The sequence below is a fragment of the Melopsittacus undulatus genome, chromosome 3 (assembly GCF_012275295.1).
Source record: "Melopsittacus undulatus isolate bMelUnd1 chromosome 3, bMelUnd1.mat.Z, whole genome shotgun sequence".
NCBI lineage: Eukaryota > Metazoa > Chordata > Aves > Psittaciformes > Psittaculidae > Melopsittacus > Melopsittacus undulatus.
This window is the reverse complement of record NC_047529.1, coordinates 91,329,125-91,343,317: the sequence shown is the minus strand read 5'-3', so window position 1 is coordinate 91,343,317 and position 14,193 is coordinate 91,329,125. Positions and strand designations below refer to the sequence as shown.

Here is a 14,193-nt window from a genome sequence, read left to right as displayed (position 1 = left end):
TTCCATGCTTTTTAGAAGCCTCAATTTAGAACTTCTATAGAATTAAGATTGCCATTGGTTATTTGTGTCTTAATATGCAGTTGGTCACTTACTTTTGTCTCCTTTTTCAATCTCTTAATGTAATTCCTGAATGTGTAGGTGTCTGGAACCTATGGCATCAGAAGAAGAAAATATGGAATATACAAAGCAGCTAATCCTCAGCTGCCTGCTAAGCATATGCCAGAAGCTGACTTCGGATCGTAGCAAGATATCAGCAGGTAAAAATGACTGGATTCCTTTCTTCTCTCACCAGTACAACATTGAAACAATAGCCTCTAACTTCTTCTTTCTTTCAGTCTACATAGTATTGTTAAGGAGAGAGAGATTCGTCTACAGTGTACACAAAGTTGCTTTCTAAATCATTTTTATAGATCCCTTAGGTATGGCTTGCAAATTTAAACCTGTGCTTGAGTGTGCTGTTTATTCCTTATATAGTTGACCATTGAAGTATTAGTATTTTTTAATAGTGAATGTTTTTTACTGGCAGATACCCTCGACAAAGAAAAATTCAATGTGGAACTGATAGTTCAGTGCATCAGGATTTCTAAAATGCCCCAGACACACCACCACGCACTGCTTCTCCTTGGTGCTGTTGCTGGCATGTTTCCTGTAAGTAGTACCTGAAATTTACATGTTGAGTATTCAGGTTCCAAACACTGGGAAGAGTGAAGAACAGATAGAACTGTTGTATGGGGAGAAACTTTCTGAAAGGAGCAAGAGGCAGAATATACAGGTTCCCTGCTCTTTTAGGGCTTTCTGTTCCATTTAACTTGAGATCAAATCCGTCTTGGTATTTTGGTCATGGGTCATTTATGACTTGCAGTTAAGTGCATTAAAAATGGAACTAGCTTTCTGACAACGGTCTTGCTTCACTCTCCCACTGTGGTCAAAGTTCTTGTGCCTTGTTTTTTTTCCCCTGCTTTTTCATATGCCAGAGAGAAAACATTCAGCCTGTTTACTTATACCGTGTAAAAATACATAGCACATATACTACAAGTTCCTAACTTGTACAACACTGGGAAATGTGGTTGAATGACGGTAAAGTCAGGTTGGTGTGATTTTAATTGACCAAGAAGCAGGTCTTTTCCTCTATTGATCGATATTTGACTGTACGCTCACTCTTCTAAGATTCTTCTGAAATTCTAAAAGCTGCAAAATGTATCCAGATGTATCAGACTCAATTTGTGTATTCATCTTAACCTCAGTACTTTCTCCACACATTTGGAAGGATAGCGTTTTCTGAAAAGCATTAGTTGGAATGTTTTTGACAAATCTGTGCAGGATTTGGATTTTGTTTCTTGGGGTTGTTTTCCTTTGTTGCCATCATACTGCCATCACCTGCTATAGAACCAAGCTTTTATTCTACATTAATATTAGCTCTTACAAGATTTTCAAGGTCAGAGTACAAGGAAGTATTTTTGTCTGAGTCTCATCTCTCTTTTTAAATCTAAAACACTAGTTCAGTTCACTAAAACTGAAGGAAAAATGTGCCCATAATTTCTTGCTCTAAGTTTTTGGTAAAATCTGGGAAACTAACTCTTGAGTTAGGTGACATCTCTAATCCAGCCCTCAAACTAATTACTGTGTTTACAGTCTAACCCCCCCAAAAAGACAAAACTTAAAATTAACATGGTGGGTTTCCATTGTATGATTGCAGATACTGAGGATATTTTACACATATAAAAAAAGGTGGGTGGGAAAGGTATGAAAATGACCACACCACACTCACATTTGTGCTTCTGCAAATCTCCCCATAGCTGATTTTGCATGGCACTAGGTATTTCATCAGATTAAACTCCCAATTTCCGCTAAAGAATTACTTGCTTAGAAGTGTATCTTGGATTTCTAAATATTTAGAACTCTAACAATCACATAGTAATTGGCTTTAAGGGACACTCTACATTTAAAATTACTTCAGTGGAGATTTTTGAAGATACTAATGAGTCTCATTTTCTTTAACAGGAGCCTTGTGGCATTTGTGGGAAGGGGAAATGCCTTAAGGTATAAGATGTAGAGCAGCAGAATTCAAAAAATAAATTAATCTCATTTGTCTTCTTTTCCAGGATAAAGTTCTCCACAATATTATGCCCATTTTTACATTCATGGGAGCAAATGTCTTGCGTCTGGATGATACTTACACATTCCAAGTAATTAATAAGACAGTGCAGATGGTTATTCCAGCTCTTATACAGGTAAATCTGTCTATGTAATGCAAAAGAGTCAAAAAAGGTGAACAATAAGATTATCGAGTAAGTGGTTTAGAATATCAGTGGTAGAATAAATTGCAGCCTAATCTAGGATTATTTTTAGATAGAAGTTCAATTATATATAACGTATTAACAGGTTGCTCCTTGTCTGACAAATTCAGTTCATCAGACTACTGCTTTTGAATGTTATGAGCTCCTGCACTTCATAAATGATTTAGCTAAAACAGTATCACACCTGTCCCTAAAAGAGGACCTGAAACGTACCTAAGTTTGAGGTTTTTCATCATCAACTGGTACCAAGTAACCTCCCACCTTTTTTCCATCTCCCTTCCCTGCCCCCCTTCCTTTATTTTTTTCCCTTCCCCTTCCTATTTTTCTGATTTTATTTGCAGCATCTTCCTGAAACACTGAGAAGGAATTGTGTGATTGAAAACTGTTAATTTTGGAGCACTGACCCTTTCTTTGAGATTTTGCTTTTGGTAATGCCATCATCAGGCACGCAGGGCTTTCTTTTATTTTCTGAATTTACAAGAGCGAACTTGTACCCACCTGCATTAATCTGTTTGAACTGCTGTACCTGTTTGTACGCAGGCTGAAGACAGTGATCTGTCAGAGTCCTCTGGAAGTGTGGAAGAGGTGGTGATCAAGATCATCCGTGTGTTTGTGGATGCCTTGCCCCATGTGCCAGAGCACCGCCGCCTGCCAATCCTGGCCCAGCTGATCACTACAGTGGGAGGAGACAAGTTCCTCTGGGTTCTTCTAGTGCTGCTGTTCGAGCAGTATGTCACCAAAACTGTGACTGCAACATCAAGCACAGACAAGGTTAGAAGACCAGTGGGGTCACCTTTCTCCTCAAGAGACTGAGCTTCCCCTTTCTCTTCACGATCTGTCCTTTAAGGAAGTGCAAGACAAGCCCTTAGATTATAGTAAAATATATAGTGAGCTCTGTGCTTGTACTATAGCAGAACCTCATGGTGATGTTGATACAATTTGTACTGCAGATGCAGTATTGTTTTGTCCTGGAGCCTGAATAAATTGGATCATATTGTACAGCAGTACTTGACCTGAAGAGCTGATAATCTGATTATGAAGGGCTCCAGTATTCTAAAAGAGGTTTTTTTCTAACAAATATGTTTGTGACACGTGACATGGATCTTCCTGTACAGAGCAAGATAAAAACTATAATGTTTTTGTGCAGGCAGGCCCATGAGTTAGGTGAAAGCATAGTTTTTGAGGAAAATTAAAAGATTAAAGCAACACTGGTGAAAAGATGCAGCCTTTGCTGTAGCAATTTAATCTCTACACTGTGGAACTACATTCTCCCCAAGAGTTTACTGCTGTTACCCGTGGTATTAATCCAGCTCACTATGACATTTTCACAAACTCAGTAAGGCGTTTTTGAGTCTTTTCATCTTTATTAGTAATACTAATTCTTGATCTTTTTTCTTTCTTTTTTATTTTTTTTCTTTTTTTTTTTTAATTTTGAAACCATAAACAGGATGCTGTTCTGGAAGCAGACACCGCATTTTGGATTTCCATCTGTTGTGAATTTAATGTACAGACTCAGTTCCAGGGCATGATGAAAATAATCCAGTATTTGACAGAACTGCCTGAGAACAAAGAAGGTAACCACAAAATGCATGTAAACCCTCCAATTGCAGGAGACATGGGGTAACGGTTTTAAACTGAAAGACGATAGATTTAGACTAGATAGAAGGAAGATATATTTTATGATGAGGGTGATGAGGCCCTGGCACAGGTTGCCCAGAGAAGCTGTGGCTGTCCCATCTCTGGAAACATTCAAGGCCAAGTTGGACAGAACTTTGAGCAACCTGGTCTGGTGGAAGGTGTCTCTGCCCATGGCAGGGGCGTTGGACTAGACGACCTTAAATGTCCCTTCGAACTCAAACCATTGTATGATTCTGATTCTGTTACTCTATACAGAAGACCGAGGGATATGAATTACTATAATGACTTCTTAATAATACAGCTGATATGTGATTACTTACCTTTTTTTAAATCCTTTTAATTGTAGATTAATTTGAGCACTTAGAATCAAACAGTATTCCTCATTTAAAAGATCAAGTAAATCATTTAGCTGAAATGAAAAGCTGTTATAGAAGACAAGATCACAGGGACTACCAGTCGTTTCTGGTGTGTGATGCAGTGTATATGGTCCTGCCTCTAAAGACTCATGTTTTTAGCCAGTTTACCATAGCTTTGGCACCAAGAAAAAAGATTCTTCATGTAAAAATGATCAGATGGCACGGCAGTGAAATGGCACTGCGTCTTTTGAGGCTATTGAAATGAAAAATTAATCTCCTGTGGTATTCCAGAGCATCTTCCTTGGAAATTTGATATAATTTGGGGTACTACAGAATGACTATCCTTGAAAGACATCTGACTGTAATTTTATTTTGTTTCCATAACTAGAAATCAAAATTTATCTTTTTCTGTTGGCTACAAATTTGTTTTGTGAACATTTTCAACAGATGATCCTGGGCCAAAAAAGTCAAAAACATGCAAGACAAAGCTAAAAAATCAGGACGGGCAGCTCTTTGATGTGGAGTGTCATTCAGACAAACAACTTCGGCATTTCAAATTCTTGTCAGTCTCCTTCATGTCACAGCTTTTATCATCTCAGAGTTTTGTGAAGAAGGTAATAATGGCAGATTGCTTTTAAACTTACCACATTAACTAATTGTGCCATACTGTAATAGATGAGATTTATTTTGCTATTTAGTATGGCTTTATATGCAAAGGGGATGAAGTGCAGTGTATCTAACTGACACCTTTGTTGACCTTTATTTTTGAAACCTCTCAGTAATGTTAATTGGTTTTTAATACAGCTTTTCCAGATAGATTGTTTGTGTGACTGATAAATAGATAATAAAGTGAAATTCTGGTCCCAGTGAATTCCCACTGGCTCTATGGAGTCAAAGTTTAACTCAAAGTTTGGAATGGGATTCATACTATTAATCTGAAAAGAGAAAATAAATGTTAACAAATTTTAGGCTGCGGCTCTAGCTGGAAGTACTTTACTGTTTTTCAACTGAATGTTGTCCACCAGCATCAAATGTATTTGCTACTGGGACTGCTTTTCTGAGATTCTCAGATTTCCTTCTAGAATGATGGATTAAGTGCAGATGTGGGGAATTCATGCTTACCATGTTAGTGGACATTTCATTTAGAACAAACAAATTTGCATATACTGGGATGGTAACTCAGTGGGGAGATGGAAGTTTCACACTTGGCATGTACATTCTTCCTTTTTAAACCAGATAGTTGAATGTGAAGAAACAGAAGAGCTGCAGAAGTTGGAACAGAGGTATGCTTTAAATCTGCTCCACTATTTTTTTTAGCTTTTATTACAACTTGGGATTGTTTTTAAATACAGTTCCATTAGACATTTTTTTTCTACCCCAGGGACACTTTCAGTTGTGCTCAGCAACAACCTGTACTTATTATATAAAAGTTATTTAGTTGGGGTTTTTGTTTGGGGTTTGTTTTTATAAGATGTGGAGTTTTTTATTTCTGAAAGATTGGTCTACCCAATATCCACTCTTCCTGCATTTCTGCTAGTGCTTATTTGCACACTTGACCATAACTGTTATGCTGTTGCTGATGGAGTCTCTTAAAGAATTACAGAGTTTTAGCAAAACATGTTGCTTCATTAATAGGAAAAAAGAAAATAATTGTTCACAGGTGCTCCTATGCTGGTGTAATAAAATTACCAGTGATCACAGTTGTAGTCATTGGTCTGTAACAGCCAATGATACAAAATTGAGGGTTTCTTTTGCGGAGGCTTAACTTTTCTGTTTGTTCTAAGTGAAAAAGGATATAGGATTTATTTTAAATGCTGTGTTCTTAAAAGCTCATTTTTAAACATCTACATTTTTCCAGATCATTTTTGTTTTTGAAGTTGTTAAGTAGAACTACTGCTGTATGTAGATGCTAATCTGGGGGTAATAGGTAGACTTCTTTAGTGTGCATGTGATTGTCCTTATTGCCATAGCTTTTTGTTAATGATGTGATCTGCTAGTCTCTCCATTAGGTGTTTCATTTTCTTTTACTGTTGCTGCTTTGTGAGATTTCATGTTTACCAGAAAGAAAGTCAACTTCTGTAGTGTCCTTGTTATTACTAAAAGATGCTTTCTTTCTACCTAGGCTATTAGAAGAAGTTCTTCACTATATTAACACTGTGGCATCTTCAGTGGAAGGAAATGCGGACAAGCCAACAGCCAAATTTTGGAGGGTTCTGCTTAACAAGTCCTATGATATGCTGGATAAAGTATGTTTCATTAGCTCTCATGTTAGCAGTGGGACATTTCTGCTTTTTCTCATTAATATAACTTTTTTCAGGTTTCCTATTGGATTAGTACTAATCTTTACTGGATTGTCTGCAGGCTGGTGCATCGTTGTTTAAACTCCTCTAACAACTTCAGTAACTACAGCTAACAGCTTAGACAAGAATGCCTGTTTCCTTTAGTTAGTATTCTACTGGCTGGTTGCAGTCATTTCACTACATGGTGAAAACTTATGGCTTTTGGCAGCATTTCTCACTGTTAATTCATAAAAGGGTTTAACTAATGCTAATGGAACTGCTGTATATTTCTATGTGGAATTGAAGTTGAGAAAAAAATCCTTATGTTTTTATTTCTAATCTTTTTCGGATCAGAAGTATATTTCTAGAATTGGACTGGCTATCCCATTGCATGCTGGAGCACGTGTCTTTATTTCTCAATTTTGTGGGTTTTTTTTGCCTGTGAAGTGTATTCCAGTTTTCCTGATGTATGTGCACAGGGCACTACCAGAAGTATTTTAGGGTAAGGAAGGAGAGCTCACCAGTGTAAACAGGAATTGCTAAGGAAAGCTCGGGGGTAGTGGATAATGGCTGCTTAGCAGCCAGTGAACATACGTTAAGTTTTGTAACTGGAACCTTCTTTGTTCTTTTGCTTACCTCAGATCCAGCATTGCTGGCCTGTCCTCTCTTCTTTGATCCTGAAACCCATGTGAGAAGTCAAAGAGAGTTTCCATGTTTTATTTGGAAGACACCAGGTCACACAGCATATGGAATAGCGTTTATGGTATTGTTCTGTTTGTGTTTTCTTGTAGGTTAATGCCTTATTGCCAACAGAAACCTTCATCCCTGTTATTAGGGGACTAATAATGAATCAGCTCCCATCTGTGAGACGTAAGGCAATGGACCTTCTGAACAATAAGGTGCAGCAACGCACAAAGTGGCAGAAGAGCCAGGTGAGGCTAAGTGGTTAAGCTCAGTTCCTTTAGCAGAAGTAACCAGAGAGATGTAGAAGTGGTTTGCTCTATGTAAAGATGACAAGTAGCCAAGTCTGTCAGGCAGGACAGGAGTAGTGAGATGTAGGCTCCCTGACCATTGTTACCTTGCATGTTCTGAGTTTCTAATTGCATGTCTAAAGTGTGTTCTCTTGTCCTTTTAGATCCTGCAGCTCTTAGAGCTAGTTCCTGAGCTCATTGCTATTGCACAGTGTAAAAGAAAAGAGGAAGAGGAGGAGCAAGCCATCAACAGGCAAACTGCTTTGTTCAGCCTCAAGCTACTCTGCAAAGGTTTTGGCACAGAAAATCCAGTGCCATTTGTTCCTGTTCTGAAAACTGCCATTGATCTAATTTCTTCAGAGAAAGAGGAAAAGAATGTAATGGGAAGTGCTTTGCTATGTATAGCTGAGGTCACCTATACACTGAAAGCCCAAGCAATACCTCAGCTTCCAAGGTACTGTTGGATTCTTTTTAACAGAACAATTGCAGCAGGAATTATACTAAAATACATTACTGAAGGAATGCTGGTGAAGGCCAAGTGGCAGTCTGTCAGTGTGTGTTTTGTATAGGTAAGAATAAAGATATTCTTAGTGCTTAAAGGTGCTTCCTGGTCATAGAACTAAGAAGCTAGTGGTGAAATTATAAGTGTTTTAGAACCAGTAGAGTTCAAATTTCTTGTCATTAAATCTTTAAACAAAAGACAGGGCTTTGAGCAACCTGAACTAGTGAAAGATGTCTCTGCCTATGGCAGGGGGATTGGACTAGGTGATTTTAATGATAGCTTCTGACCAGAACCATTCTGCAATTTGAAGTCTAATACCCTTCATTAGCGTCGAAAAAATGAAATACAGCAGAATAGCCAAGAATACTGAGTTTCCTCAAATACACATGTAAAAAAATATGTAGAATTTGTCCCTGCAGGCTTAACACATGGATTTACAGGACTGGAAATGTGCCGCCAACTGGTCGGTGGTTTAATCTTCCTCTGTCTATGCTTGGTTATTGACAGGCTGATGCCAGCATTGTTGAAGACTTTAAAAAATAAGAAGGACCTGGTCTCCAATGAGATTTACTTGCTGAGTGCTGTCACTGCTCTGCTGAAGATTGCAGAAACATTACCACACTTCCTTAGCCCTTATCTTTTGGATTGCTTGCTGCAGGTGAGCTCTCTTACTGCCTACAGATAGGTAAAGGGGACAAGATCTGCCCAGTTCCTAGAAGAAGATCACAGAGATCAGTTTTTCTGTCTGAAACTGAAATAGATGTGCCAACTATGTGCAAGGTCATAACATACTACTTTTCCACTCACCTTCTTATGCAGATAACTAAAACAAAGAATATCTGCTATTCCTCCCTCTGATAGATTGTAGTTTGCCTGTTTGTAAAGGAAGATGAATCCTGGAGGATCATTCTATAATATCCATAACATCAAATGTGTTGGGGTAATTCTGACCCCTTACTGCTGACATATGTTTTTGCAGTCTGAAAAAGACAGTGAAGCGTTGTACACAGACATCTTAACACAAGGTGCTCCAGGTGCTGCAAACAGCAGAATTCCTATCTGCCATTTGCAACAGATTATTATAAAACAAGTTCTTGTTGTTCTAAGTATGTCTGACTTTTGTTGGATTTCCTGATAGGTTGTCCGCTTGGAAAAGTTTGTGGTCGAGTTTGGTCCTTCTTCCCAGATAAGCTTACGTGTTTCATCATTGAAAACTATCCTAGCTACAAGGCTTGCTCCCCGAATATTCTTGCCTGCAGTTATGAAGTGTTACAGTGAAGTGGCAAATACCCGGAAGGTAAGGAATTTTTTTCATTCTTTTGCATTGTGATTAAAAAGAGTGAAAGGGGAAAAAAATATAACCAAGCAGTGCAAAATTTGGACCAACTGTCCTGGCTGCGTCCTGTCCCGGCTGCGTCCTGTCCCAGCCTCTTACCTACCATCAGCCTACTTGCTGGGGCAGCAGAGTGAGAAACAAAGAAAGTCTTAATGCTTTGTGAGCACTGATCAGTGTGTTCACAGTGTTGTTTTGGTCACAAATCTAAAACACAGCACCATGTGAGCTGCTATGAAAAAAATGCACTCCATCCCAGCCAAACCTAGCACAGTCTTTATATTACCTCTGTTTTCTTTTGGACTGCAATAGTGATTCAGGAAAGTTAGACATGGGAGAAATGCACCAGTTTAATACCCTTAGCATGTTAGATGATGAATGCTTGAGAGATTGTCCATTCGTAAAAGCTTTGGTTTATCTGCTGGGAGCACAAGTTGAGTCATAATTTTCAGCCAAGAGAGACCAAACTCTTTTCAGGAATCCGACTACCTTAAACCCCCCAAAATTATACGAAAAAGCTTATTTATTTTATTGACAGCATTTCAATGAGTAAATGTGTGAAGTGCCGAAATCCTATTTTGTTATGTTTGTCAGTTACTGTCAATATCACAGTTGCCTTTGCATTACTTTGCTTTTGTTTTGCAGAACTGCCTGGTTCCCCTTATGAACATTTTGAAGGAGCATATTGTTACTATGGAGAAGGAGCACCTGATCTCCCATCAGTCTGAGCTGACAGCGTTTTTCATGAAAGCCCTGGACTTCCGAACAGATCATGCCAAGGTGGCTTGTTTAGGGGGATGAACAGCAGCAGCTCAACCTCTGTGTGCTAATTCTATCAGTTGTTTAAAAAAATATTAGTAGTTTCCATGGCATTTGTGCTTGGAAATTCTGGGTATCAAATACTCTGTGTTCTGGAATTGTTCTTGGGGTAGAAAGCATCACAGTTAGGTATTTAGTCTGAAACAAACTAAAATATGCTTTGAAAACTGAAATTCTTACATTTCAAACTTGGGATTCTCTTTTCTAATTTTTCCCAGGATGATTTAGAGGAAGTTGGTAAGACAGAGACTTACATTATTGATTGTCTAATAAGCATGGTTATGAAACTTTCCGAGGCTTCTTTCAGACCCCTCTTCTTTAAGGTAAGAAATTTAAATATAATACATCTGCATCAGCACATTTGTAATTTCCAATGGACAGATACAGGAAAGAGCTAATCTGACTTCCACTTTCAGCTCTTCGACTGGTCCAGAACAGAGTCTGCCCTAAAAGACAGACTACTGACATTCCACCGAATAGCAGATTGCATTGCAGACAAGCTCAAGGGCCTCTTCACCCTGTTTGCTGGTCATTTATTGAAGCCATTTGCTGAGACACTGAACCAGGTCAACGTTTCTAAAACTGGTAAGTTTTCAGTTACTAACTATAGAGAGGTGTTGGCAGGCTAATTTAATTGCTGAAATAGGTTAATTATAATTGGTGGAAGTTTAGTCTTGCAGGATTTACTTCATGGCACATATATCGTTTCCCTTTCTTCTTTCTCTCATAAATAAGGCATCTTTCTTATTCTAGTGGAACAAAAGGACATATTTCATCCATGGGCTCTGGGCTGCCAGTAGAAACTTGAGACCACATGAAAATTTTCAGTGTCAGTCCCAGTGAATTCCATGAGAATGAAATTGTGTGGGAAAAGGACAGCTTGTTTCTGTTTAGCCTTTTCTTGTTTTTCCATACTTTCATAGAATCATAGAATAGTTAGGGTTGGAAAGGACCTTAAGATCATCTAGTTCCAACGCCCCTGCTTTGATTTCTCCTACATGTTACCTGGAGTATTCAGACTCCTGTGCTTTCTTGGCAAAAATAGAGATTACTTTTTTGTATGGGAAACTATTTGCTCATCCTATTTGTAGTGAAGTAATTCTCCACATCCACTTGTATGGCCTGTGTCTTCCTGTAGCCCATGTCTAGTCCCTTTTATCCCCAGCTGAATATGAACAGCAGTGGCAGACCTGCTAGGGCATTAGCTGAAAGCCAGATAATATATTGCATCTTTATTGTTCTGAGTGATGAGTACATAATTGCTATGTAGTCATCCTTTAGCTGTGTTCACAAATGAATAATGTTTCTATCTTGTGGGAAAGTTTCAGGGATTTTTTTTAATGGGGTTTTTTTTCCTTCTTGATTGACATATAGATGAAGCTTTCTTTGACTGTGAGAATAGCACAGAGAAGAGCTGTCTGCTGTTGCAGTTCACCATGAATTGTCTGCACAAGCTCTTCCTGTTTGACACGCAGAAGTTCCTGAGTAAGGAAAGAGCAGAAACCTTGATGATGCCTCTGGTTGATCAGGTATTGACAGACACAGGAAAAACAATTCGAAACTGACTTTTTTTTTCCCCATCTGAAAGATTTATTATTTTTACCTATTTAACCTCACGTCAATCCTCTTCCTTAACAAAAAGGGAGGAATTAATTTATTGTCTTTGGGCCACAGGCAATAGGTTGTCTGTGGCCCAAGACAAAGCAGTATTAATTGCTTTGCCTAAGGCTCTGAATTACTGTTTTCTCCTCTTTCTAAACATCCTCATTCTGTAAAGTTCATGCATGTTGGGTTCTTGCAGACCAGTTGCACTCCCAGTGCTGGTCTTTGATGCAACTCTTGAGTACCTAAAAGCCAAAGCTAGAAGTGCTTTTGGCTTGATTTATTTGTTTGGATCTGTTTGACAAGCTTTTTGTTCCACAGCTAGAAAATACACTTGGAGGAGATGAGAAGTTCCAGGACAGAGTGACAGCACACCTGATACCCTGCATAGCTCAGTTTGCAGTGGCAATGGCAGATGATTCTCTTTGGAAACCACTGAACTACCAGATCCTGCTGAAAATGAGGCACACCTCTTCTAAGGTTGGGAGCTGTCAGCATTCAAACTGGTTTTCTTTGTTGCATTAGAAAATGGGAACAGTGCATCTGAAACCAGAATTGGATTAGCCAAGTCACTACTAAAATACTCACCTAAGTTAAAATACTAATATTGTATTGGGAGTACTGTGCTACTCCCAGGCCATAGAGAGATGTGAACAAGATGGCCTTCTGCTCTTACTGTAAGCAGTCAATATTCCACATGTGGATAGCTTCCGCACTGTGTGGTTTGGGTTCTTTAAAGATTGGGTAGCTCTTGGAATAAAAGCTGTGTAAGAAGAGGGGGAACTGGAAGACAGTTATCTATAAACCTTCAAACTTTACTACATACAGTTGTCAAGGCTCTCCTATTTGACAGGCTGTACTCTTCAAGGGGAGTGCTTGGGTTGTCATTGTAATGAGCTAAGTCCTTCTGATACAGTGAAACAGTTTCATTGCAACAGGAAATTCAAGACCATTTTATCAACTTACCTGCTTCTTGCGACCTATCTTTTCCTTTCATATTACCCTAACCCAAATCTTGAGATTTAAACTGGTGTAAAACTAGTTCCCTTCAATAGCAGGAGCTCATTTACAAACTTAGATGGAAAGAAAGTGGAGGCAGGCAGGGGAGGAAAGAGAATTATACTGAAATGTTTGTTTCCTTACAAAGATTACTGTTTTGATTTAGGTCCGATTTGCTGCTCTGCTTGCTTTGGTAGAAGTTGCACAAAAACTGAAAGAGAACTACCTGGTCCTGCTACCTGAATCCATTCCATTCTTAGCTGAGCTCATGGAAGGTAATGTTCTAAAGTGGCACTGGTGCAGACAACTCCCCTAAGACAAAACAGAGAATAAGGGTCACTTTTCAAAGGTTCAGACAGTATGATTGCTATAGTTGCTGTAAAACTTACATATCAGTATACGGTGGGTTAAACTGCACAGGATGCAAACTGAAGTGGGTTGCATGCAACAGTTCTAAAGTTCAGTTATAGTAGTTTCTCCAGTGTGCACCTCTCCCTAGTTTCATGTTTTAGATCAGTGTTACAATAGAAATAATTCACCCAAGTCCTAAGGCAGCACCAAAGTATTTTTTAATAATAATTTCATACCGGGTGTTTGAAACCAGTTCTGGCCTTGGCAAGTGATGAGGCCTTCCTCATTAAGTGGTGTGCTTTCAGTGGCTGCTCTACGTAATTCCTGCTTTCTTTCTTTTTCTAGATGAATGTGAAGAAGTTGAACAGCTGTGTCAGAAGACAATTCAACAACTAGAAGTCATTTTAGGAGAACCACTTCAAAGCTACTTCTAAGTTGATTTCCTTTGTTTTCAGATTCTGTCTGAATCATGTTAGCTTGACACAGGCTACTGTTACAGGCAAAATTAGTCATACTAATTTTTATCAGAGCTAAGATCTTAACTTTTTAATAAAACATTGTAAGAATCTGGCTTTGTAATTTCTGGATGGTCTTGGGACATTCTGCATGACTTTTCCTTAACTGCTGTTTTCTTAACAGTGGGAGACTGGAGCAAGCTATAAGCAAATTCTGATAGGGCAGAGTGACACACAAGACACTCTCGAGTTCTGCTGTGTTTGGGGTACGGAATCCCTCTCCCTGTGGAGGGGCTGTAACTCATGGCACCCAGGTGCTGCACTACTGAGAATCTGCTTTTCTGTCTTTTCAGGGAAGCAAAAAGTAAAGCCACGGGAGACACTGAAAAGTTACAATAAATTAGGATTCATATTAGGATTCATATAAATCCTAATAAATTGGGATTCATAGAGTTTTTTAGTCTTTAAAGACAAGCTAAAGCAATAGAACTTACTTATCTGAAGAATAAATTGTGCTGTTAATAAACACACCAAAAAATTGAGCACCTGGTTTGCACCAGGAGGTGCTGGTTCCTTACATCACTAATACAA

General features: G+C 38.7%; 1 protein-coding gene across 1 annotated transcript in view; it reads left to right on the top strand.

Moving 5' to 3' along the window:
- HEATR1 (HEAT repeat containing 1) overlaps window positions 1-13,713 on the top strand; it is a 35,877-nt gene extending 22,164 nt beyond the window's left edge. The window contains exons 27-45 of the mRNA XM_034060694.1: window positions 139-257; window positions 527-648; window positions 2,103-2,231; window positions 2,838-3,068; window positions 3,745-3,871; window positions 4,739-4,905; window positions 5,528-5,574; window positions 6,414-6,537; window positions 7,362-7,502; window positions 7,706-7,995; window positions 8,551-8,701; window positions 9,182-9,340; window positions 10,022-10,156; window positions 10,414-10,518; window positions 10,612-10,780; window positions 11,570-11,724; window positions 12,119-12,277; window positions 12,963-13,071; window positions 13,493-13,713. Of these exons, the coding sequence (XP_033916585.1) occupies window positions 139-257; window positions 527-648; window positions 2,103-2,231; window positions 2,838-3,068; window positions 3,745-3,871; window positions 4,739-4,905; window positions 5,528-5,574; window positions 6,414-6,537; window positions 7,362-7,502; window positions 7,706-7,995; window positions 8,551-8,701; window positions 9,182-9,340; window positions 10,022-10,156; window positions 10,414-10,518; window positions 10,612-10,780; window positions 11,570-11,724; window positions 12,119-12,277; window positions 12,963-13,071; window positions 13,493-13,581 (2,728 nt within the window). The 3' untranslated portion in view covers window positions 13,582-13,713. The remainder of the gene's footprint in view (window positions 1-138; window positions 258-526; window positions 649-2,102; window positions 2,232-2,837; window positions 3,069-3,744; window positions 3,872-4,738; window positions 4,906-5,527; window positions 5,575-6,413; window positions 6,538-7,361; window positions 7,503-7,705; window positions 7,996-8,550; window positions 8,702-9,181; window positions 9,341-10,021; window positions 10,157-10,413; window positions 10,519-10,611; window positions 10,781-11,569; window positions 11,725-12,118; window positions 12,278-12,962; window positions 13,072-13,492) is intronic.
- The last annotated feature ends 480 nt before the right edge of the window (window positions 13,714-14,193 follow it).